The sequence below is a fragment of the Vanacampus margaritifer genome, chromosome 2 (assembly GCF_051991255.1).
Source record: "Vanacampus margaritifer isolate UIUO_Vmar chromosome 2, RoL_Vmar_1.0, whole genome shotgun sequence".
Lineage (NCBI taxonomy): Eukaryota > Metazoa > Chordata > Actinopteri > Syngnathiformes > Syngnathidae > Vanacampus > Vanacampus margaritifer.
Window position 1 is genome coordinate 6,161,917 of NC_135433.1, and position 26,614 is coordinate 6,188,530.

Here is a 26,614-nt window from a genome sequence, read left to right on the forward strand (position 1 = left end):
GAAAAAACAAGGATTGAGTCAGAATTATGAACATAGGGTTGTAATATTACAATATTTCTCGGAAAATGGTCATGATTATAAATGATTTGTTTTCTTGTAATACAATTTTAAATGAAAAGAATATAATTTAAGAATATTCTTATGAAAGGGCTTTATTTTCCTAACTGACGGGTGCAGAAAAAAGGATCATACAATTATAAGCATAAAGCTGAATTGTTACAAGATTTAAAAAAAAAAAATTAAGATACTTAACTCATTCACTCCCAATGACGACTATAGACGTCAAAAATTAATTTGAACTATTTCTATTAGTTTAACATTTTTCCCACTTTTGTTAACAAGAGTATGAAAACCTAGAATTTTTTTATTGCACATTTAAAACAGATATGAAATTTGTGATTAATCGTGAGTTAACTAGTGAAATCATGCGATTAATTACGATTAAAAATGGTAATTGCCTGACGCCCCTAATTTTTAATCATCTTTTCTTAAAAAAAAATAAAATAAAATTATAAAAAATATGTCATGTGATTCAATTTTTTTTATTGTAATTAATCACATGACTTCACTAGTTAACTCACGATTAATCACAAATTTTATATCTGTTCTAAATGTACAAAAAAAAAATCTAGCTTTTCGTACTCTTAACAAAAGTGGAAAAAAATGTTAAACTCAGAAATAGTTCAAATTAATTTATGACGTCTATAGTCGTCATTGGGAGTGAATGAGTTAAAAATCATGAATTTACAAAAGCAAAGGGTGTCATTTTCCACACATACAAAACTCAACGACACTTAAGATGATATTCTCTCTTAAACGTACAACTAATTTTGTAATTCCGTTTTTTTTTTTCCCCCCTCCCCTAGTGTGGCTTTGATTACCTCCACCAAGGCCCAACAATCCTAATTTACATCAACCCCAATTCCTGAGAAGAGAAAAAAATATATGCATTACTTTTATTAGATAGCCAGCCTTTATTGCCATTATACAAACAGAGCAGTTTCCAGATATAGTCAAAGTTTGCATCCTCACCCTTTTTGTTCTCGCATCATTTTGTACACAATTGCAACGTATTGAATATAAAGTAAATTTCCACATTAAAGTTTAGTCAGCCTTTAACCGTCAAATATCAAAAGGCCTTAAAGTAACCGTTTTTAACTAATGCATACTAAGAGTTCCATTTCCAGCGAACGGCCTCAACAAATATGTTGCAAAAGTGACAAGTATGTTGTAACCAACGTTGCAAAAGCTCCGCCCCCCACCCCCGTCACTACGCGACGGCTAAGTGGCGGCGGCGTTGGCGCATCTCTGTAATCATCTGCGCGAGTCAACACGGAACACATCAGATAAGCGCAGGCGGCAGAAAAACACCCTGTGATTTACACAAGATTTCAGCTCCAATGGAAGCGCCGCCGCGCACGCCGCCGCCGCGTGGACCCCCAGGTAAGAAAACGCAACTTTGTCCAAGCCTCCATCCAAACCTTTGATTTTTTTTTCATTATTGAAGTGTTTTATGGCGTCGTTTAGATCAAGGATTTATCAGGAAAGAATTTTCGGATGCAATGTGGGTGTTTTGTCGAGATATTGTTGACATGAGATACGCTTTTAAACTCTCATCATTCTTAGTTTACGTAACCTGAGGGTACGTACACTCACAAAGCACAACTGTGCATATACAGTGAATAGAAAAAGTCTGCACACCCCTGTTCAACTGACACATTTTTGTGATTACAAAATGAGACCCATTAAAAAAAAAAAAAACTCCCCATTTGAGCATAATTTGTGAGTAGCTTTTTCCCACATGTTAACAACACCCCCCCCTCCCCCCCCAACGCCACGTTAAGCGTCAATGTATTTTTATGTTTCTTGGACGGATTAAAACTGTCATGAATTTTGTTGCTCTGTAATCGTGATACGTAATAAAATATTTCGAGGAAAAAAAGAAATAAAATGTTTCAAATGCGTGAAAATGTGTTTTGGTTGAAAAAGGAAAAGCCTACTAGAACATCTGAAATGTATTTGGGATCAATCGCTTAGACACTTTGGGCCATTTTCCGCAGTAGAAAGTTCATATTTTGTCTTGAATTAATTAGTTAACTTCATTACTTTCCATGTACCTATAAAAACACCTTTTTCCGCTTGCTGTCGACTAAAGATGACATCACCTGTGCTGAGGAAATAGATTGGTCGTTAGCTATTTCCTCAATACAGGTGATGCCATCTTCAGTCAACAGCAAATTGGGGGGGTAGTTTTTAGAGGGATTAATTGTTCATGAAAAATAATGAAGTTATCACAATTCTAGACAAAATATGATCTTCTTACTGCTGGCTAAATGAGCCAAATGGCGGCAGGTGTGCACTGACTCCCATTTACATCAAGTTTGAACGTGATTAGTTAGCCGCATCCCTGTTTGAGGGTGTGCACACTTGTGCAACCACATGAATTCAGTTCTTTTACTTACACACTCAAAAATAATTTTGAGTTGCAGAGGTGATAGGCCACATGATTTTTTTTTTTTTGTATCACAAAAACTTGCCATTCGAACAGGGGTGTGTAGACTTTTTAGAGCACTGCATCTGAGGCATGTTTTTTTGTTTTTGCCATTTGTCACCATGTGTAGATCATAAATGTAAATAAGCCGACGATCCCCTTCATGAACTCATTCACTACCAACCCAGTAAAAAAAATGGATCTTTGACGTCAAAAGCCGTCAACGGCACTGAACGAGTTAACGCCGCTGCCATCTACCAACAGGAAGCCACTGAAAGAAACACCAGAAAAGCGTTCCAAAATGTCCGCCGAGCCCATCCTGATCACCAACCTGACGCAGGAGTGGGTGGCGAGCCTCCGCCGCTGGCACCTGGAGCTCTTCTTCATCCCGACCGCCGTGGTCACGTTGGCCACCATGTTGGTCAACCCCGTCCTGCTGGCGTGCATCCTGGCGTCTCGCGCCTTGCGCCGAGAGACGCGCTACCTCCTGGTGGCCAACACCCTGACGGCGGACATGTTGTTCCTCACCCTCAACCTGGCCACCGCCGTCCTCAACGCGGCGCAGGCGCGGGTCCCGTGGCTGGTCTGCGAGCTGGTGACGGCCGTCACCGTCACCGCCTACTGCTGCGCCATCCTCACCGTCACCCTCATGGTGGCCGACACCTACGCCGCCGTCCGCTGGCCGCTGCGTTACCGCCACCTCCTCCCGCCCGCTCGAACCCACAGAATCCTGCTGGGGGCTTGGGTGCTGGCGGCCAGCTACCCGTTCACGCTGGTGGTCCTGATGGAGACGGAGCGGGAGAACCTGCGCGGGAACGCGGCCGTGTGCCTCGTCCTCATCTCGCTGGGGTTCGTCCAGGCCCGGAACACGACGGGGATCAACGTCTACTTCTTCGTGGCCGCTCTCATCTGCGCCGCGCTCATCTTCTACTGCTACATCCGCCTCTACATGGAAACTCGAACCCAAGGCATCTGGCGGAGCCGCTTCTCCAGAGCCCGGGTCACCGTGCTGGCCCACGGCGTGCTGCTCCTCCTCTACTTCGCCCCCGGCTTCGTCTTCACCCTGGAGCTGCTCCTGTTCCAGAGTCGAACCGTCAGCCAGGACGCCCGGGTGTGGGTCAGCACGGTCAACATGTGCGTGCTGATGCTGCTGCCCCGGGCTTTTGCTCCTTACCTGTACGGCCTCCGCTACCGCGAGATCTCCGACACGCTGCTGCAGCTGCTGCATCGGCACCGACGACTCAGCCAGATCGCCGTGGCGTGATCGACCTTTATTTCTTTCTTCGGCTGAAAACGACCATTCGCGGTTCTCTAAATCAGAAGAACATGATTGATTGGTTTATTGACCTGAGAAGGAAATGAGCTGCAACGTCTAAATTATTAACATAACAATTATATACAATATAAACACAAGGTATGGCAAAAGTTGAAAAGTCTTGGACTTAAACTGGAAGTCAACCGTACACATTTATTGACAAAAATGTTATATGTGACCTCACTAGTCTAAACATGACATTCTGATTAATATTACATTTGTGGAATATGAGTTATGCAGCAAAATCCAGCCGTTTTTATCCATCTCAGGGGGCGGCCATTTTGCCGCTTGCTGTCGACTGAAGATGACATCACAGTTGCTCAGGCAACGGCCAATCACAGCTCACTGTTTTTTTTCTTTTTTTTCCGTGCGTGTGAGTGTGTACTCATTAGTTCACCTAAAACCTATTAAAAATCCCATACCGTTCACCTAAACTGAATATTTCAGAACTGATAGATATTAGAACATTTTTAATACTTCATTTTATTCTATTAACCATTGTTACACATTATTAACATTTTAATTCTTTATATTAACCTTGTCGAAATGTTTTGTGTCCTGTGCAGAGCAGATGGTGTTGATTTCGGTATAATCTGACCTTAAACTGGGTCATACTATTTAGTCTAAAAAAGTTCCTTCTCAGCGCTTTGTGCGAAAACACATTTGGTCCTTGAGAACAGAATCTGTTTTGAGCACCCACACCTGACTCTGTTTTTCGCCATCGCTCACGGAAAAGTACCAGAGAGTATGTTTTGTCTACAAATGAAAGAGAGGAGGTCTTTTTAACTATAAGAAACCGTTGTGCACGCGGAAGAGCTGCATTTGACGCTCTGAATCCCAGGATGTTTAAGTGATGATTGGAGGCAGTTATTTGTCCAGAGATTCTCTGTTTTTTTATTAAATCATTTTTGCAAAGGTGTATTTTTCTTACATTAAATCTATCTTCATTTTTGGAACACGCAAAGAGGACAAAATTCTAAATTCCTCTTCAGAATCCAGGTCACTGGGTTTTTTTTTCCCTCTTTTTTTTTTTCTTTTTCTTTTTTTTCGTGCGTGTGTGTGTACTCATTAGTTCACCTAAACCGAATACTTCAGAATCCAGCTCGCTGGTTTTCTGAAGCTGGGCTGCGGATTGGTTGTTTACCTGAGACCCGAGCAACTGTGATGTCATCTTCACTCGACAGCAAGTGGCAAAATGGCCGCCCCCTGGGATGGATAAAAATGTTGCTGCTTAACTCATATTCTACAAATGTAATATTAATCAGAATGTCATGTTCATAGTGAGGTCGCAAATATATAACATATTATTGTCAAGAATTTTCGTTTGAAATTTCTAGAAGGAACGTTCACATGATTGCACTCTTATTTATTTATTTAGGCATTTTTTTCCCCCCAATCATGCTCATGGTCAAAACCTACAAAATGTAGAAGCAGAAGTTTTTGGTTACAACGAACAACTGTCCTGACATCTGCCACGCTTTTTTCGATTTTTTTTTTTTTTCCCTTTCGTCCATGCCGCTCTCGTGATCTTTTCTCAATTTCACTTTTGTTGGAGCTCATCTATTCGTTTTATCTCACGTCACCGCGAAGACTGAAAGACCGTCGTCACATCGGCCCGTCGTTAACGGATGCCCACCTTTCGGCAAAGTGCTTCATGACACGAACACTCGGGGGAAAAAAATACATAGACTGAGCGCCGACTGAAGCGGGTTTACGTCCATCGATCCGGGTCGGTACAGATTGGTCCTCCTCAGTCTGTGTATTTTAACGAGGCTTTGGGTTATGAAGCACTTGCCGAAAGGTGCGCCGATGTAACCACAATTTTGCCCGACTCTGTAAAAAAAACGGATCTAAAAGAGCTGAGATGACCACATCTGATTTTTCGACCCTCATTTTGTATCTGAGCTGCTTCGGTTTTCGGAGCTTCCTTTGATCTTTCTCTGGTCGCCCTGTGGCGTCCGGCTCCCCGCAGTCCCGCGTCTTTGAGGAGACGGGATGTTGACAACGCCACGACAGCCTTTCGCTCCCACTTCCGAGAGGTCGAGCTTTCTGCGGACTTTGCTCGCGTCAACGCCGCTTCTCAGGGCGCCCATTAGCTTTAATGGGCAACGTTGTTTTCTGGTCCAGAGACCACGACACAATACGTGGTCCAACGTGATTTACGTATTTGCTCAACTCAATCTTATCAATAGTCAGTCTCCAATTTGGCACCAAAAAAAAAAAAAATCCCATTGTAAATATATCGATCAAACATCGATTCAATGACCAAAGAATGAAAATACAGTATTTACAGGCATGCAAATTTGACGCTACTATTTTGGTCTACCACATGAGATACGCATTTAAATTTAGACGTCATTATATCATTTCTTCGCCAATGTTCATACCTCCATCTTTTTTAAATTTGAGTGTTTACTAGTTTAGCCTTCTACATTTCATTTTCATGTGCAATCGTAATTTACTTGGATTAGCTTTCTAATCTTCGATCTAACGTGACTTTTGACTCGCAATGTTTATATAATAATTTCGTTAATGTCGCTGAATGTAATTTGTATGACACAAAAAAAATCTGTAAAGATCGCTACTCACTACACTTGTTTTGGAGCCTATTTTGCATATCTACAACTACTACACTTCAAAGTGTGTATTATAAGTATTTTGCGCTTAAAGGGAAAATCAACCACCCCCCAATGTTTTGTTGTTGTTGACAATATTATGCTCTATGCAGCCCCATAATCTGGTTAATATTGCGTTAGTGGAATATGAGTTAAGCAACAAAATCCAGTGTTTTTTAATGCATCACAGGCGGCGGCCATTTTGCCTCTTGCTGTCGACTGAAGATGACATCAATGTTGCTCACGTCTCAGGTAACGACCAATCACAGCTCGGCTTCAGAAAACGACATTAAGTGGGTTTCCAGCCAACTATATTTATTGGAATTTTCAAGAATTGCGAAAAAGAAACTGAGTGGAAGCGCCAGAAATTCAGGAGAAAAAAAAAAGTCCCAAAATTTGCATAGAGGTTTTTGCGCTTGGAGGGGGGGTGGTTTTTGAAGCGTGTCGAAAAAAGGAAAATGTGCATTTTTGTAGTCACAATAAATGACGGATGATAAAGTAAGATATGTTTGGGGGGACGGATAAAAAAAAAGTAATGCAATTTTAGATGGCTTTATTAACATCAGCTCTCAATGTAACAACACTGCATTTACACGCGGGAGGGAAACCAACAAGACAAACGACAACAGTCCCACCCGGAACTCCCCATTTGTCCCAAAATTCCGTCACTACAACGTCATCTCGCGGCGCATATTCGCAAAAAGAAGAGCGGATGGAAACGGGCATAAGTGGCATGTCCGCATTTCCACAAAATTCGCACACAAATTTCATAACATTTGGATGGAAACCTGACTAATGATGTCATCTTCAGTCGACAGCAAGAGGCAAAATGGCCGCCCCCCGAGATGGATAAAAATGACTGGATTTTGCTTCATAACTCATATTCCACAAATGTCACGGTTAGACTAGTGAGGTCACATATAAAATATTCTTGTCAAGAAATGTTGACTTCCACTTTAACCCTGGAGAAGCCAAGAACCCTTTTCTTCTTTGGAAAATTATGAATTATACATTAAATGACTGCTATAAGTTCACTGAACACCAAAATATGTTTTTTCAATTTTAACCCTTTTTTTTAAACTAGCTCAGAGTTGCTAATTTATCAAAATATTTATATATAAAACATACTCCTAGGCATTCTGCAACATGATATGAAATAGATTAACAAAAAAAAAACACAATTTTACCATCTGATGGTTTGCTGAGAAGATGGTTTTGTTTGGATTGATTTCCAGCTCAACAAAACAGCACGTTGCCAGCCATCTTGTCACCACCACTCTGGCTCATGTAAGTGCAATATTCATCCACTAGATGGCAGAAGTGGCACTCTGGACTGTTGAAGTTAGTTGTAAAAAAAAAGAAAAAAAGGTCTTTGTTATTTGAGTAGCAGAATTTATAGGGGCCAAATTTGACCCCGTGGGTTCTCCAGGGTTAAAACTGAATCGATATTTCAGTTATAGTCCTAGTGAAAGAAAATGTTGGATTGTGGCGTCCATCACAACCTTCAAGTTACCAACTATACCAAGACCTCAACTCGCTTCTCAGCTGAATGACGTGATCTATCAAATAGCTGTCGTCGGCCTTCGTACACCGCGTGAGGTCATCAGATGAATTCCTTTGATTTTCAGTACCTGCTGGCAGAAAAGACTTGTGAGTCACCGTGCTATTTCAAACGCCCGTTGTCCCTAATAACACGTCTCGGCGTGTGTAATGTACTGTAGCTACACATCTACAGTGCGTCGTGCTATTTGGAGTAGGTGGGCGGGGATGTCGGAGGAGCAGGTGGCGTTGCAGGACCTTATGAATCCTCCTCAGCGGTCTTCGGAGTTCACGTAAACAAAATTCGTCATGCAGTAAAAGAGCAGCTGCGACTCCCAGGAAGCAAACGATTACTGGAGCATTTCGGGTGAAGTCGCAGAAGCGGCCTCGTGTGATTCGGTCATGCGTGGCGATGAGCAATGTTCTCATGATAAGGAGCAGCGCACCAGTGGTTGGCACATCCGCCTCACAGGCGGGAAATCCTGGTTTGAAGCTTTGTGTTGGATGTCACACACTCATCAAAAAAAACTTTCTAGCTCAACAAAAACATATCAGATTGACCAAAAAACAAAAACACACACCTCACACGATAAACTCTCAGGAACAACAAAAACTCTCACACAAAAAAACAAAAGCTCTAACACATAAACTCTCACACAACAAATAATTGTCACATGCAAAAAAAAAACATCACACGAAAAAAAATCTCACACCCCCCAATGTACCTCTCACAAAAAAAAACTTACATACAAAATAAAACTTCACAGGCGAACTTCTCATACACACCAAAACACCTCTCAAATTTAGCAAAAAATTCATACATAAAAAAACTCACATTTTACAAAAAAACTAATATGCCATCTCTGACGCAGTGACACCTAAAAAATGCTCACACTTACCCAAAATCTCACACTAACAAAAAAAAACTCACAACAAAAATCTCACACGCATCAAAACACCTCTCACATGCAATAAAAAAAGCTCTTGCACGTAAAAAAAAAACTTTCACAGTCCACAAGAAAGTCATGCCAAACAAAAAATCGGACCCCTAAAAACACACACGCACAACAAAAATCTCCACAAAAAACTCATTTTTTTCCACACACACAAAAAAAAACTCCCACATACCCAAACTTTCTCACAAACCTAAAAATCTCACAACTAAAAACCTCCTTCTCTCACTCACACACAAACACACCAAAACACCTCTCAAATCTTTCAATGCTTAACAAAAACCTCTCTCACACAAAAATGGTTACACTTCACACACAAAAACTTACACTGTGTGCAAAACACATCTGACACACAACTCTCATTCAACCAAAAATCTCACACGCCACACAAAAAAAACTCGGATAACCAAAATCTCGATCTCTCCACAAACCACTCGCACATAACCCCAAACCTCAAACTAAATATAAAATCTCCTCACAGACCTTAACCCTGACACCTTTTATTTATTTATTTATTTATTGTAACCACTTCATTCGATATCACGTAGCCGTATAAAGTAAGCAAAGTAAACAAAAAGCATTCTGTATGGTGTGGTATAAACGAACCACACTTACAATAATAAACATTCTGTTAAAGTGAGCAGGATTCTTGTATGGCGCCTTCACCTCTCCCACCACTAGATGGCAGCTTTTCATCAAAATGAGCGTTCAACAACCTTGCCAGGAGAAGCCAATGGAAGCTTTCCAGGCAAGTCAAATCGCATTTTATTTATGTACACTCCGAAATGCTCTTTAATTCCGCCTGATGGCTGACAAACAATTTGGACGACGTGATTATTCTCTAATGGCCAAAGCTTCACGGCTGTACACCCCAAATTTGTATTGATGGAGGCGGTGCGGGCGCTGGCAATTAATAAGTGCGCTCGTTAGGGCCGTTTATCTTGCGGGTGGAGATTAATATCCGTTGGAATCAGTTCTGGATTCGCATTTGTGCCACTTAATAAAAAGTCTGGACTTAAGGCCATAAAACAAGCATTTCATTTCAGATGTGAGCGATGATGATTTTAAGGGCCGGTGACTGACGGGGTGTGTGTGTGTGTGTAGGGGGTATGGGGGTGATGCTTTGAGAAGCAAGATTCTCAATTTGCCATCTATTTCAATTCAATTTATTTAATTCGTTTGTAAAAGAAAAAAGACAATATAAAGCAATATTGACATTCAAAGTAAAGTAAAAGAAATGATATATTTGAACATAAACATGATAAATCCGTACAGCAACAGATTTAGGTGTGTGTGTGGGGGGGGGGGGTGTCATGCGTCATGGATTGTCAACTGGACTAAACTCACCATCACTTGACGTGCTTGTGTGCGCATGTGTGTGTGTGACAGCGCAGAGGCGGATGTTTGACAGCATCTGCAGACGCTTTGAGAGAGAGAAAAAGAGAAAGAGAGAGAGGGGGGAAGAAATGAGAAAAGAAAGAGGATGAGAGAGGAGAGAGAGAATGAGTGAAAAATAAATGGGGGAAGAAAAGGAGAAGAGAAAGAGAGGGTGAGAGAGAAGAGGGGGAGAGAGAGAAAGGGTGGAAGAGAAAGAGGGGCAAGAAATGAGAAGAGAAGGGGAGAAAGGTAGAGAGGATGAGAGAGGAAAGAGAGAGAAAGGGAGAGAAAAAGAAAGGGAGAGAATGAGTGAAAGAGAAACGGGGGAGAAAGGGAGAGAACGAGAGTGGAAGAGAAAGAGAAGGGGAAGAAATGAGAAGAGAAAGGTAGAGAGGATGAGAGAGGAGAAAAAGAGAGACAGAGAGTGAAAGAAAGGCAGAGAATGAGTGAAAGAGAAACAGGGGGAAGAGAAAGGGCAAGAGAGAAGGGGGAGAGAGAGAAAGAGTGGAAGAGAAAGAGGGGGGAAGAAATGAGAAGAGAAAGAGAGAAAGGTAGAGAGGATGAGAGAGAGAGGGAAGAAAGGGGGAGAAAGAGTGGAAGAGAAAGAGGGGGGAAGAAATGAGAAAAGAAAGAGAGGATGAGAGAGGAGAGAGAATGAGTGAAAGAGAAACAGCGGGGAGAAGAGAAAGAGAAAGGAAGAGGGTGAGAAAGAAGAGGGGGAGAGAGAGAGAAAGGGAGACAAGTGGAAGAGAAAGAGGGGGGAGAAATGAGAAGAGAAAGGTAGAGAGGATGAGAGAGGAAAGAGAGAGAGGGGGAGAGAGAAAGAAAAGAAAGGAAGGGAATGAGTGAAAGAGAAACAGAGGGGGAAGAAAGGAGAAGAGAGGGAGAGAAAGAGTGGAAGAGAAAGAGAGGGGGAAGAAATGAGAAGAGAAAGAGAATGGTAGAGAGGAGAAAAAGAGAGAGTGAAAGAAAGGCAGAGAATGAGTGAAAGAGAAATGGGGAAGAAAGGAGAAGAGAAAGGGTGAGAGAAAAGGGGAGAGAGAGAAAGAGTGGAAGAGAAAGAGGGGGGAAGAAATGAGAAGAGGAAGAGAGATAGAGAGAAAGGTAGAGAGGATGAGAGAGAGAGAGAGAGGAGGGGGAAGAAAGGGGGAGAAAGAGTGGAAGAGAACGAGAGGGGGGAAGAAATGAGAAAAGAGAGGAGAGAGAATGAGTGAAAGAGAAACAGCGGGGGGAAGAATAGGAGAAGAGAAAGAGAAAGGAAGAGAGGGTGAGAAAGAAGAGAGGGAGAGAGAGAAAGGGAGAGAAAGAGTGGAAGAGAAAGAGGGGGGAGAAATGAGAAGAGAAAGACAGAAAGGTAGAGAGGGTGAGAGAGGAGAAAAAGAGAGATAGTGAAAGAAAGGCAGAGAATGAGTGAAAGAGAAATGGGGAAGAAAGAAGAAGAGAAAGGGTGAGAGAGAAGGGGGAGAGAAAGAGGGGGGAATAAATGAGACGAGAAAGAGAGAAAGGTAGAGAGGATGAGAGAGCGAGCGAGCCACCAAGGCATACCTGCCAGTCTGATGCCAATTGCCGTTGTCAGCCATGTGCTTGTGGCGTGACGTGAGATGACGTGACCCACTTTAAACACATGACGCATGTCAACAAACCGAGACGCCGTCGGCCCGTTTCTCCACGTAAGAACGTCACATTCTGTCTTGTCATTAAAGTTCAAAAAATTCTAAACAAAAAAATTCAAACATTCATTTTTATATGGTGTCGATAAAAGTGCTATTTAAGTGCACTTTCTGTAAAGGAAAACCAAAGGGCGCTACTAGAATCACATTGACAGATTGTCTTGCTTTTGTTTGTTTGTACAAAAGCAGTGCTTTGGTGCCATATTATAGCATCTTGGTGCTAAATATCTACAAACCAGTTTAAACTTTTGACCTGTCATCTATGTTCTATTTTGAACAAAATATTGAAATTCGGCACTTCCAGGTAATTGCATTCCGTTTTTAGTCACAATTTGTATCGTGTCCCAACTTTGCGGAAATTGGGTTTGTATGTTGAAGTGGGTTGAGGAGCTTCATTTGTACAAATATTATGATTTACCGCCATCTTGTTGCTATATGGAACTATGTTGAAGTGAGTTGAGCTACATTTTAAAGGTAAAAGTAGTGCTTTGCCGCCATCTTGGTGGCATCTTGGATCCAGGAATTTAAAGTACCGGTAGTGCTTTGCCACCATTTTCGCTGATTCTTCTTCTACGCTTTCCCGTGAACTCCCTGTGGCTGCGCTACAGCGCCACCCCAGACTTGGAGTATACATTACAGCAGTTAAACGTCCTCAGCGTCTTCTTTTGGACACGCGCAGGTCTTGTAATGCTTCTGTGCGTACGAGACTTGTGTGAGGAACTTTGCTTTCCGTCTGGACGAGGCCTGAGGCTCCGCCCGCATACCAACTGGTCGCTGGATCATTCCTTTGATCGCAGTGTGCATTCTGGTTTTCGTCTCTTTGGGTTACAGCCTGGTCGTCCTGTTTGTGGCACTGGGTTTGTTTTTGCTGGCATCATTCACGATTTGTTTGTAATTTATGCTCCTACTCAATTGGTAGCACCACAGTTTTGTTCTTTTGTAACTTTTCACTTTTGTTTGTCACTTTAGTCTTTTTGCAATAACGACTATTTGAGTTTTCCAACGTCTTGTTGCTGCTTTGGGGTCCAACTCATCACAAACCATGACAATTTAAGGGAGTTGAGGATCTTAGTACGTATCCACCATTTTGTGGCACCTGTAAGCAATTATGAACTTTTTAGAAGTGGCATCAACAAATGGCAGATTTTTTTTTTTTTTTAGCTTTTTGCAGCAGGTACAGCATCGTTCAGCCTAGCAAAGATTCATAGCCTTCTAGTGAGTGTCTTTTTGGCTTTATGAAGGTCTATGACTCAAGTGGCAGCTTCCCCAGAAGATTTATGCTTCCGTAACGGCTTCTTTCCTCCTGATGCTGCAGTATTATCACAGTGTCACTAAGACCATTGATCATTGTGTGCCATTGGATGAATGAGGCAACTTTGTAAAAGAGAATCTTCAAGGTAGCAAACTATTAGAAACGCGTCAGTGTGATGGCGTGTTCACAACTTCAACCAGCATAAATAAAAGAATCAGTGAAAGAGAGACTGTGCATTTACCTTAAAAAAAAAAGTCTTGTACATCTTATGGCCTTTCTGAATAAACGCTAAAGCTCAGACTTTCGCTATTTGTTTAACATTTAAGCAGATTTTAAATGGGTTACAAATGGTACTTGTGCCGAAGCACGTCTTTGTCCATAAAATAAAAATAATGACAAATAGACTTTATTAATTGACTTAAGCAATTATTTGGGCTTTATCAACACCGTGTTTTGTGCAAAGCGCTTGACCAAGCCTCTTATTCACTTTGTGGAAACCTATCAGTGTACCAAGACTGCATGCTACCGACACGCTAATGCTACGCTAATGCTACAGTCCGACCGAACGCTAGCTGAGCGTTTTCAGCCACGTCAACCTACGGAAAGGTTTCCCTTTTAGTTTAAAATAACCGACTTCAACCATACACTGGGCGTTTTTTTTTTCCGCTTTTGATACATTTTTAAATCCATCTGTGCTCTGTCGTACCAGCGAGCAAACATATGATGATGAGATTTTCAAAATTAAAAACTGAGGTGCTACAATTTTGCTGGAAATGAAATAAACAATAAATATCACCGTGTTTAATTGCTAGTCAATCTTCATCAATGGGTTGGGATCAATCGCTAATACTAAACGCTATTTTGGTTGACAGTTCAACAGCACTAAACAAGCCAATAAACTCATAATTATCCAACCTTTTTTTACTCTTTCCCGACAGCTATTAACTCATTCACTGCCATTGACGGCTTTAGGCGTCCAAAATTCATTTTAACTATTTCTATTAGTTTGACATTTTCCCACTTTTGTTAACAAGAGTATGAAAACCTAGAATTTTTTTTATTGTACATTTAGAACAGATATAAAATTTGTGATTAATCGTGAGTTAAATGTTGCAGTCATGTGATTAATTACAATTAAAATTTTAATCGCCTGACGACCTAATTTTTAAATAATCTTTTTTCAAAAAAAGAAAAGATTATTAAAAATTAAGGCATCAGGCGATTCATTTTTTTTTATTGTAATTCATTTTCTTTTCTTTTTTAAAATAATATTTTTTTAAAAAAAGAAAATATTATTTAAAATTAAGGCATCAGGCCATTACAATTTTTAATTGTAATTAATTTTCTTTCTTTTTTTTAAATAATATTTTTTCAAAAAAAGAAAAGATTATTAAAATTAAGGTGTCAGGCGATTAAATTATTTAATTGTAATTATTGTTATTATTATTTTTAAATATCTTTTTTCAAAAAAAGGAAAAGATTATTAAAAATGAGGGCGTCAGGGGATTACATTTTTTTAATTGTAATTAATCGCATGACTTCAATAGTTAACTGATGATTAATCACAAATTTTATATCTGGTCTAAATGTACAATAATTTGGAGGAAAAAAATGTTAAACTAATAGAAATAGTTCAAATTAATTTTTGACATCTATAGCCGTGAATGAGTTGAGATGGCGGTGCCGTTTACGTTGCATAGGTCATGCATTGTAACACTGGAAATAAACCGTTTGACAGCTCATAGCTCAGTTTGCGTTGTCTGGCCGGCGACTAATGACCCCCTACTACATTTCCCATGATTCTTAGACGCCAAAGCAGGAAGTAGATATAGTTCCGATTAGATTACGCAAACATGAATTTGGAAGTAAATAAGAAAGAATTACAGTTAAACAGTTAAATTCCCTTTTAATGGGTTTATCATATGAATCGCTATGACAACTATGTGATTGGCATACATAGCAAAAATGAAATAAAATGAGACTAACCCATCAAATTCCGGACATCTGATTACCATAAACTAGCGCTAAGCTAACCCGGCAGGCTTTGTCCCTCCAGTCCAACATCCAAGTTAGCAAACTCCCTTCCCACTTTCATTTTCAAGAAAGTATCACAGTTTATCTTTCATATCACACTTAATGTGATAAGTCTACTGCGTCACTCTCTCTTCTTACTCCTCCCTTGCAATATAAGCCTCTATAATGGCAGATACTCTCACAATCGATCCTGGCGCTCCCTCTTGGCTTGTTATTGCTGGGTTTTTTTTGGTGTGTGTTTTTTTTTTTTTTTTTTTGGGGGGGGGGGGGGGGGTATCGCGGCTTTTAGACCAGAAACGTTTGTGAATGTATGTGTGTACTTCCGCCTCAATAGGAAGGGGGAGAGCAGGGTGGTGACTCAGCACGTCAGTGATTCATTTGTAATTGGAGGCAATGATTCGAGAGCACGCACGCACACACACATTCTTGTTCCTTGTCAGAGAAGTGCGCCTCTGATTGAGTGAGGTGGATCATTACGTGTGCTGCTTGCCAAAGTGGAAGGAGAGTAACTCACCGAGACTCCGTCTCAGTCCAATAAAGACGGAACTGAAGGGGGCTTGGCTATAAAAGTAGAAGCAGAGGCTTTTGTTTTGTTTTGTATAGACGCCTGTGGCACTGAGCGCAGGTCAACATCTCCCCGTCTCATACTGATGACATCACACCTGTCCCTTGTATGACCCTAGCATGAATTAAGTGCTCTGCTGGTTGGCGGATGGAAGCTGGAGCTGGTTTTCCAATTGTGTGTCATACATCAATAATCCAAATGCCATGAATGGGAAAAAAACACACACACAAAAAGACACATTGATCGCTGTGATGTTGGTTATAATGCGCCTCTTGAGTATTTGAGCAATGCGCCTCTTGAGTATTTGAGCACTCTCAAGATGTTATGCTAACATGCCTCCAGGGGGCGCTGTGAGCAGCATAGCGCTATAAGCATGACGTTGTCAGAGCTAGCAAACTATCTTCCAGCAACATCATTTCAGAGCCTGAAAGTGTTTGGATCGGCAAACTGACACTTTAATTCAAAATGTTGAATGCTGTTGGTCTGATTCTGTGATTTTCGACATCAGTCGTGTCAGAATGACAGATACATTTTGTAAATATTCTTCAAAAACAAAGCTTCAAGATGTTTATTGCCTCTCGGCTGAAACAGAGAATTACATTTTTTCTTTTTCTATTTAGTTTTTTAACTGTTCATTTGATCCCTCATACTCACAGTTTGGCTTTCACGGATCATGGACGGCTCCTGGATTATTTTCTCTCTCCAGGGGCTAAAGTGGGGCTTGATCAATAGGTACAAAGAGACTATATAAATGCTATAGCCCCATCTAGCCCCGGTGTAGCGTCATCCCTGCTGCGGATTAATTTTATGATATATATATATATATATATATTATTTTTTTTGCCTATATTTGATTTATTTAGTTAGGTTTTTTGGTAGGGGTAACCCCTATTTTTCATGGATAGGCATTATTATTATTATTATCATCAGTGTATTTAATGGGGATATTGTCAATACTGTACGTTTTTAAGTATATATATATATATATATATATATATATAGTGTGTATATATATATAGTGTGTATATGTATATATATATATATATATATATATATATATATATATATATATATATATATATATATATATATATAGTGTATATATGTGTATATGTATATAGTGTTTATTTCCTCATTAAAAACATTTTTTGAGAGGCTGGAAAGGATTAATGACATTTCCATTCGTTTCCAAGATGAAATATAATTAGAGAAGTGTTTTGGGGTTGTGTGGTCAAAGAACAAATTCAATTTGTCTCTCAACGCACCCCTGTAATTCTTTATTTACTGCAACATTATCCAGGATATGTGCAACCCTAAAGAAGACAAGCAGTATAGAAACTGTCTGGATGGTTAAAATCATGAACATAAATTGGTTTGGACACAGCCTCAATCAACAGAGCTGCTTCAAATCCCCTCTTTACTTCTGCAGTTGCCTTTCTCGCCTGTTGGGGGCACTGTTGCGCCGCCACAAGCCACACACACAGAACCGCGCGCACCCTCGCTTCCTTCAACCCGGATGGATGACTTCAACGTTCCGCCTGGGTTTCCTTTATGATCCCGGGATCTTCCCCCTCTCTCACCAGACATCAGCCAGCAACGGAGGAGAGCGCACGCACTCGCACCACGTCCACGCATCTTCCAACTGCAGCTGCAAACTGGGGACCACCCAACCCACAGCTGGCATCGAACCTCGGGACTTCCACTAGGACTTCTATCCAAAATTAAAATAGAAACAAACGACCAAAAAAAAAAGCTCGTCCCTGCAACGACCGGATCTAACCCGAATCGACTTTTAGCCGCAGCCAGCCAACATGTCCGAAGTGTTGCCATACAACGAGGGGAAAATGAGCGGCTACGGGGCGGACAGCGAGGTCAGCCAGATGTCCTTTAGCTGCGGACTGCAGGACACAAGCGCCTTTTTCGCTGGCTCGCAGGCCAAGAGACCCCCGAAGCTCGGCCAGATCGGCAGAGCCAAGCGAGGTAAACGGAAATCGAGTTGCTTTTCCTTCTTATTTACTACCATTTAATGCATGGTGCAATCTCGTGATGAGTTCAAGGACCAGCTGTGAATTTGTTCGTCATGCGGTTACATGCGATCTTGTGATGCATTCAGGGACCTGGAACTATATTTATATTGGTTATTTTATTGTTTTTCGGACATGTGATGCATTAAGGACAAAACATTTATTTTTAATTAATTTTTTTATTTGTTTTTATTGTCATACTGTTTACATGCGAACTCGTGATGCATTCAAGAACCAGGGAGGGACATGTTTTTTTTCTTACGGTGGCCACTTATTTATCACATACATGCGCCCTCGTGATGCATTCAGGAACATGATAGATGTTTTTTTTTTTAATGTTGTCAAGTGATTGTTTATCATACCGTTTCAATGCGATCTCGTGATGCAAAATTTGCCGTAAATGTTACTTGTAATGTTTGTCAGACTGATTACACGTGATCTCGTGTTGCATTCAGGGGATAATCTAGTATGTTTTGCTGATTTTACATGCGCGTTATTCACGCCTGTGACTGCGGTAAACATTAAACCTTAACTGGTGGAGCCATTGCAGTTGTTTTTAGATTCCATCCTCCAACGTCTTGTAATCGATATAGAAAATAAATAGAGAGAATAAAATGTCTTCTTTATTTCTTGTCCTCCTCCACAGTGGTGATCGAGGACGACCGAATAGACGAGGTCCTCAAGGGGATGACAGACAAGTCGTCGCCCGGCGTTTAAAGCCCCTCCCCGCCCCAACTGAGCGATGCCTTGCAGACTCTTTTCATTTTGATCACCGATTTGAAGCACTTGTCGGCTGTGCATGTTGGAGGATTGCAGAAGAAGAAGAAGAAGAAGAAGAAGAAGAAGACGGCGACAGGCAGCGGGGATGACGGCGGGATGAAACGCGGCGGAGGAAAAGCAAGGGCTGGAAGAAGAGTGGAAAGATTCGTCGTGGGATATTGCTGGCAATCCTCCAAAAACGAGTCCCGCTTTTTTTGTTTTTTCTTTTTGGAGAAGAAAAATCCCCCCTCACCCCCCCTCCCCGCCTGCCAGATAGCGAGACGGCGGCTGTGGCGTCTCAACGCGCGCTGACTTTATTGTGAAAGGTGATGGAGGAACTTGTCATTAAAACAACCCCCCCCCCCCCCACCCCAAGCAAAACAAGCGTCGGGATGAAGCCCGACGTTGTACAGTAGGCTCAGCTTGCACCCCCCACCCACCCCCACCTTCTTGTAGATGGTGCATTCAGGGGAGCTGTCCTTTCAGCACCGCTCCAATGCGTTCCTGTTGCTGCTCGACTGCTTTGGTATCCCGATCCCAAGCCCCTCCCCCTTCCCCCCCTCCCCCCAACAGACCAAGCAAAACTCTCAAGTCTACTTCTTACTAAAGGAGACCAGATTGTATGTACAAACATATATCCGAGGATGGTGCAATGTTAATATTTTCTGTAGTGGAACGCCACTTGTTTTGGCCGCAGGTTTTCTTTTCTGGCTTTAGCCGCCAGCGGTTCAAGTGGCGGGTTCGTGTAGATGCACCTGCACATATCTTTAAACGCCGAAGGGAAATATGAACGCAGCGTTTGTTGTTTTTCGCTGCCATTTTTCATGAGCTAAACTCGAAACGGCACAATAATCACAGGTGTGGCATATCGAGATGCTAATTAGACAGCATCAGGGTAACAGGCGATTGGATTGGATTATTTCGGCAAAGGAGAAGTGCTCATGAACAGCTTTTTGTGTGCATAGAGAAAAAAAAACTCAGATCTTTCAGTTCAGCTCATGAAAAACGGAATCAAAAACAAAAGTGTGGCGCTGATATTTGTGTTCGTTATATTTACGATTCTAATTATTTGCATTTATTTAACAAAACACTGGCCATATTGTGGAGATTTAAGGAAATATCGAAACGCGCATTGGTTGTATAAAGTGGTACTTTAACTTTAACAAGCACCCTGATTTACTTTTCTTTATTTTTTTGCACTCGCAAGTTAAGACAAGTATTGAAGCAATTAATGAATTGAATAAAGCTGAATTAAATAAAAAGGTAGACATTTTCAATACCACTCTTGTAGTCACTAATACCAATAATAATAAATAAATAAAATACTTATACAACTAGTACTTTTGAGACATGAAAATCACCCTAAAAACAAAGACAGTTATAAATAAAGAGCTATAATATCCCTTAAAAAAATAAAATAAAAAATTCTCATTTCTAGTTCGGTACTGGTATCGGCTGCTGTCACGAGTATCGATACCTTGAAATAAGGCTGGCATCTGTACTCGTCCATCCCTAATAATTATCATAGACTTAATTTTCTACGTGCAAAGGCGTGTATTTTTCTAACAGCTACTCTGATGCCCTTGCACATGGGCAAGGAGAGCCAGCTTATTCAACGGGACGGTCAAACACCCAAAAAATGCTAAATGAGAACAATTGCACGGAGCCGTTAGTAGATCACAACCCGTATACCCGGATGCTCAAACTAAAGTTCAGCTCACCAGGCCACGCCCCTCACAGACACGCAATCCATCGCACGAATACTACACGCACAGTAACAACACTTTACATGCTCTTGTGTTATGTTTTATAACATACGGTGCAATTTTGACATGAAGGGCAATTCAGTTGATTTCAATTGATTTGCTAAATCGAGTTCCAAACTTGCGAGTCAATGTACCACCGCACTTTGGATCTTTTTGCAATTAACGCTGTTTTATGTCATGCATGGATTTTCACTCCGGTGCCAACGCGGGTGTCACCACGCTTAAACACCCCCCCGACCCCCCCGACCCCGACCCCGGCACGCTTGTTTTTAAACAGAAAGCTCATATTTGTATTTTTATATCTAAATATTTGTTATTTAAACGATATGCTCGTTATATGGTCTTACAGTTCATCAACAACAACAAGAAAAAAAAAAGTTTCTACTTGGGAGAGGACGCGCGGAACGAGACGACGTTGATTTTCGCTCGCCTGCTCTCGTTCGATTATCAGAGGTCGGAGTTTTTTTTTTAAAAGACTAACTGAATGTGTCTGGTTTTTGCACACATCGATGTTCAACTATTAGTAAGAAATCGTATACTGTGACTTGAGCTTCGTTGATGAATTTGTTAGAAAATGGCAGTTTTAGAGTATATTGCACTGTTTACGAGTATAATCAAATAACACGTGGTTATTTGACCCATTTTGAACATGACGGTTTATTTTTTTGTGTTTTTTAAAGTTTTATTTTGTACCATCATTTTAAAGAAACTGGATATGGTTTGTTGTGCATGAAATATTTTCAATAACGGAACATCATTTTATGAAGCAAAAAAAAAAAAAAAAAACTGCTACAAAAATTGTCATGACATTCTAAGAATGAGTCATTGTATATTATGATGCCATTTTCACTGTATTTGGTGAACTAATAAATGGTGAAAGATGGAAATGTGATTGAGTCTGCTTTTTTCCCCTACCACAATATAAAAGAAATTTCAGTCATGCGTTTTGGATGGAGCACTAGAAGGCCTCCATGTTATTTGCACGTAGGGGTGTTAAAATTAGTGCGTTCATTTTGAGTTAATTCAAAGTTCCTTGAACGCCACCATTTGTTTTATGCACAATTAATGACCGCCCCTTACTTGGAAAGCCTGTAATGGGGAAATTCCAGTTGCAACAACGCAGACACGGCCACGTCTAATTTTAGCAGTAATAAATTTAATAATAATGCATATATTTGTGGAGGCTGGAGTCAAGTTGTATTTTACAATTTTACAAATGTGCAGAATTTCGCAAGTTACTTCGTGTTAAGGATTAGATGGCTCTTAGTATGAAAAGAAAAAAATGCACTGAGCTGTCACCAACGTCTTACAAATGCACTTATGCCATCTGGTGGCAGAAAAATGACCTCAACACATATCACACTCGTTTTGTACAGTACAGTACATCTTTTTAATTTTAACTCAATTTTATAGATTATTATGAAATGACCGTATCAGTGACTAAAAGATGCAGCCATATTTCTATTAGTTTAATATTTTTCCACTTTTATGTTAACAAGAGAATGAAAAGTTAGATTTTTTTGTATTTTATTGTATATTTAGAAAATATATAAAATTTGCGATTAATCATGAGTTAACTGCTGAAGTCATGTGATTAATCACAATCCAAAATTTTAATCGCCTGACACCCACATTATTGAAACATTCTTGGAACAGCAAAAGCAGGTACAGAGGAAGTGAAAAGTCATCACACCCCTGTTCATTCATGAATCATTTCAAGAGAGGAAGTCAAATAATAAAGTCGGTTAATGTGTTCCGAATTAAACAATCACATTGAAAATTCATATTAAAGGAATTGATTCTTGACTCAGCAGTAAAAAAAATAATATTTTGTTCATTATTTTTCATGTACAGGTATTAATTACCCTTAAAAACAAATTTTTCTACTTGCCGTCGACTGAAGATGACATCACCTGTGCTGAGGAAATAGGACCAATCACGGCTCACCTGGTTTCTGGGTTTGGTCGGCAAACTGAGCCATGATTGGTCTTACTGTGTCCTGAGCACGGGTTATGTCTTCAGTAGACAGCAAGTAGCAAATTTAGTTTTTAAAGGTATTAATTGTACATTAAAAATAATGAATAAAATATTTACTTTGGACTGCTGAAAATGGCTCAATGAGTCAAGTATCCCTTTAAAGGAGAGTCAGACCACAGATGACACCTTTTAAAGTGCCTCTGATTAACTCCAAATAAAGTTCAGATGTTCTGGTAGGCTTTTCCTGACATTTTCTTGCCTTTTGTTGGGAGCTGTTCGTAATTCAAATCCAGCCGTTTTTGTCCATCTCAGGGGGCGGCCATTTTGCCACTTGCTCTCAACTGAAGATGACATCACAGTTGCTCAGGGCTCGGGCAAAGGCCAATCACAGCTCACCTGTTTTCTGAAGCTGCGCTGTGATTGGTTGTTACCTGAGACTTGAGCGACTGTGATGTCATCTTCATTCGACAGCAAGAGGCAAAATGGCCGCCCCCTGAGATGGATAAAAATGGCTGGATTAGGCTGCTAACGCAATATGAAACAGAATAACATGTTTAGACTAATGGGGCTGCATAGAACATATTAATGTAAAAAAAAATAATAATAAATGGGGTTGACTTCTCCTTTAAGGTTACTAACCGTACCCCCATCAGCCATTTTATTGATCGTCCTAGATAGATAGATAGATAGATAGATAGATAGATAGATAGATAGATAGATAGATAGATAGATAGATAGATAGATAGATAGATAGATAGATAGCTTGCTAGCTAGCTATCAACTACATAGATAAAAAGCTAGCTAGCTATTAGATAGATAGATAGATAGATAGATAGATAGATAGATAGATAGATAGATAGATAGATAGACAGATAGATAGATGGATAGATGGATAGATAATAGCTAGCTTGCTAGCTATCAACTACATAGATAAAAAGCTAGCTATTAGATAGATAGATAGATAGATAGATAGATAGATAGATAGATAGATAGATAGATAGATAGATAGATAGCTTGCTAGCTAGCTATCAACTACATAGATAAAAAGCTAGCTAGCTATTAGATAGATAGATAGATAGATAGATAGATAGATAGATAGATAGATAGATAGATAGATAGATAGATAGATAGATAGATAGATAGATAGATAGATAGATAGATAGATACATAGATAGATAGATAGATAGATAGATAGATAGATAATAGCTCGCTTGCTAGCTAGCTATCAACTACATAGATAAAAAGCTAGCTATTAGATGATGGATGGATGGATGGATAGATAGAATTACTGCATCATCAATGCTAATTTCCTTTAGCCTGTCGATGGTGTCTCGTATGATATGTTAGCGATAAGCTAACCTAGTGTTTGGATGGTTGCAAATGTTAATTGTCATTTAGTCTGTGTGGTCATGCCTCGAATACGCACAAAGCTTTTTTCCCAGTTCTTTGCTGGAAGTGAGCGCTAGCGCTAGCTTTGATCTGGTTCCACTTTAACCCCCACCGGCCGAGCGGGCTGCCATTAATATTCCTCCCCCGGTTACATAAGCATGCCATACAGTATTTTATGCTATTATGCTGCCCCCGGGAGAGACGGGCAGATATGCAGCAATGTTTGCGCCGGTCCCCACTGCATCTAATGGCTTCCCATAAGAGTGATCCGCTCCATGTTATCTACGCTCCTCGAGCAACCCACTACAAGGCCTATGAGGACATTTGTAAACCTCCAAGGTTTATTCTTGTGCAGTTGTGGGCACATTTGATACGATTGAAGTTAACATTGTTGAGGTCATTCTTGTGCATCACAGACGGCAAATGTGTGACAAAAAGTATTAGATTTGTTGTTTAAGCAAATCATAGCAACACCAAAAACATGATAAAAAAGGGTCATGATTTATTTATTTATTTTATTTTTTGTGGGGGCTTACATTTAAGCAAAAGCAAGAATTAGGCATCAGAAATATGTGTACAAATTAATTTATAACTATGATGTACAGGCAGTTCCTTATCTATTATATTGGACCAGAATTTTTTTTTTTTTTACATTTAATTACCAATGTTTCTTCTTCATTTTGCACACGACTCCAAAAGGATAAAAACATCCATCCATGGATTTTCGACAGTGCTTGTCCTCATTATGGTTGCGCATGAACTGCAGCCGATCTCAGCTGGTTTTTGCACCACTCGCCAGAAAGGAAAACTAATGAAATAACTCAAACAAACTAAAATGAGAAAACATTTTTGCTAATGTAAAAAAAAAAACCTACATTTGATATTTAGCAAAAATGGTACTTGTTTTCATCTCCATGAATTTTCAGGGTTTATTTGAAATGTAAACACTTTGGGGCCTAGCATGCGGCGGTTTCGTTTGACTTGCGTGAATGTGCTAACAACACACACACAGGCACAAACGCACACACTGGAGGCACTCAGGCCAATCAATAGAGAGGGACGCGGGGTGGGGGTTGGGGGGGGGGTGCAGCTAGTGAGACGAAGAGCGATGGAGTGAGCAAGGCATCGAGCTTGCGGTAGATTAGTGCTGTTGCTGCCCTTGGCCCACGGAGCATGAAGGACAATTGGTAAGGGAAGGGGTTGGGGGGGGTCCAAAAATGTAAAAGCACACATAATGGGAAATGCAAATGATATTTGAACACAAATGGTGCAGCAACAAATGTAGACATTAAGAATATTAATTAACGCCAACTACACCCTAAAAACAGATTGGTCAAATTAACACACAAATTAAAGGTTAAATTTGGCCAATCAAGCTGGTAGTTATATGTCCGACAGATCCTTTGGTTAAAGCTTAGCTAGCTAGCTCACTCCCTAGCAGGTAAACGAGCACCATGGGTGCTAGCTAGCTAGCTAGCTCACTCCCTAGCAGGTAAACGAGCACCATGGGTGCTAGCTAGCTAGCTAGCTCACTCCCTAGCAGGTAAACGAGCACCATGGGTGCTAGCTAGCTCCCTAGCAGGTAAACGAGCACCATGGGAGCTAGATAGGAAGCTAGCTAACTAGCAGCTGAGGCCAAAGCCAAACTGTGGCAGGATTTTTACTTTCTGGACCTGGATTTGGCACCTCTGTTCAGTGGTTAATAAATACAACGGCTTCAACACATCAGCCCTTCTTTCGAATGTTGTTGATGTTGTAAATGACGTGATCTGTGAAATGTGTTTATAAAATTTCCAAAAGTAAATATATATATATATATATATATATATATATATATATATATATATATATATATATATATATATATATATATATATAAAAGAGATGATTTGAGATACAAACACTGTTTGCTATCTTGAACTGCTCATAATTATTTTAATAAAATAAAAAAATGATATTTATTTTCTTTTTCTTTTTTTAAATAGCACACAATCCCGTATCCACTGTATTTTTCGTTCAGTCCCTCTGTGCAGCCCGGTACTGTTCCACAACCCGGTGGTTGGGGACCCCTTTCTAAAGAAATAAAGTTCCAGGGAATGAGGCCCATTTTGCGCTTACATAACCAAAGTCCAGTCAAGTTAAATGTCTGTTACGGGCCCTCTGTCATTGTGCATCAGTCAGCCCATCAGAGGCACCAAAGCCACGTTTCAATACTGAACAGTGGAGGGAAAGGCTAAATCTCGATGAGGGATATAAAAGAGCAACTGCAGTGCAATGTGAGAGAATAAATACAAATTGCATTGTTGGTCACTCGGTGGCCTGCATCAAATCCCCCCCAGGACCAATGACTTACATAAGCCCCCTCCTGCTGGACTGGACGTCCTGCCTGGCTTAATAGAAGTCAAGCTGATTTTCAACCTTCCAGGGCTTTGCACACATTTGTAGCCATGGAAACCAGACAGCAGCCAAACTCTCCAATGAGAGAGAAAAAAAAAATCAACTTTTTTTCAAAATGAGACAAGTTTGAGTATGACCTCACCGATACCAAGTACTGATACCTCCAGTACTGTTCATATATAGCATTTCATTTAAACACAATAACAAAATTATTTAGTGTTTTCTACGTTTCTGAAGCAGATGATTCGCTGATGTGTTAAACTGGAGGACTTATTTCAGTCAGATTTTTTCCCCCTAAGTATCGCTGGCTTGTATCGGCACTCTCCATGAGTATCTAATACCTTAAAATAACCGCTCACCCATGCACGCATATAATAATATACCTTTTTCAGTAGTGAATGTATCATGTGAGTGCATTTTAGTTGAATGTATGAAAGCATTTTTGCATGTGAGAGTATTTGTACTGTGAGAGTAGTGTATGAGAGAAAAAA

At 40.3% G+C, this 26,614-nt stretch overlaps 2 protein-coding genes and 1 long non-coding RNA gene across 3 annotated transcripts in view; 2 read left to right on the top strand and 1 right to left on the bottom strand.

Moving 5' to 3' along the window:
• Positions 1-705: 705 nt before the first annotated feature.
• Positions 706-4,061, top strand: LOC144044526 (putative G-protein coupled receptor 148). Its single transcript, XM_077558993.1, has 2 exons — positions 706-1,443; positions 2,756-4,061. The coding sequence occupies exon 2, from the start codon at positions 2,793-2,795 to the stop codon at positions 3,753-3,755; it is 963 nt and encodes a 320-aa protein (XP_077415119.1). The 5' UTR covers positions 706-1,443; positions 2,756-2,792; the 3' UTR covers positions 3,756-4,061.
• A 3,346-nt stretch (positions 4,062-7,407) lies between these two features.
• LOC144044528 (uncharacterized) overlaps positions 7,408-26,614 on the bottom strand; it is a 108,561-nt gene continuing 89,354 nt past the window's right edge. Inside the window, exon 3 of the long non-coding RNA XR_013291289.1 lies at positions 7,408-8,052. This is a non-coding gene — a long non-coding RNA (uncharacterized LOC144044528). The remainder of the gene's footprint in view (positions 8,053-26,614) is intronic.
• Positions 17,336-21,247, top strand: camk2n2a (calcium/calmodulin-dependent protein kinase II inhibitor 2a). The gene is made up of 2 exons (XM_077559387.1): positions 17,336-17,791; positions 18,482-21,247. Exons 1-2 carry the CDS (start codon positions 17,623-17,625, stop codon positions 18,550-18,552), a joined length of 240 nt encoding a protein of 79 aa, XP_077415513.1. The 5' UTR covers positions 17,336-17,622; the 3' UTR covers positions 18,553-21,247.

Excerpts from the sequence above, each read along its gene's own strand:
- LOC144044526 (XM_077558993.1), top strand. The coding sequence starts at position 2,793 with ATGTCCGCCGAGCCCATCCTGATCACCAACCTGACGCAGGAGTGGGTG.
- camk2n2a (XM_077559387.1), top strand. The coding sequence starts at position 17,623 with ATGTCCGAAGTGTTGCCATACAACGAGGGGAAAATGAGCGGCTACGGG. Across the intron at positions 17,792-18,481 it reads GATCGGCAGAGCCAAGCGAG|TGGTGATCGAGGACGACCGA; the intron begins GTAAACGGAAAT and ends CCTCCTCCACAG.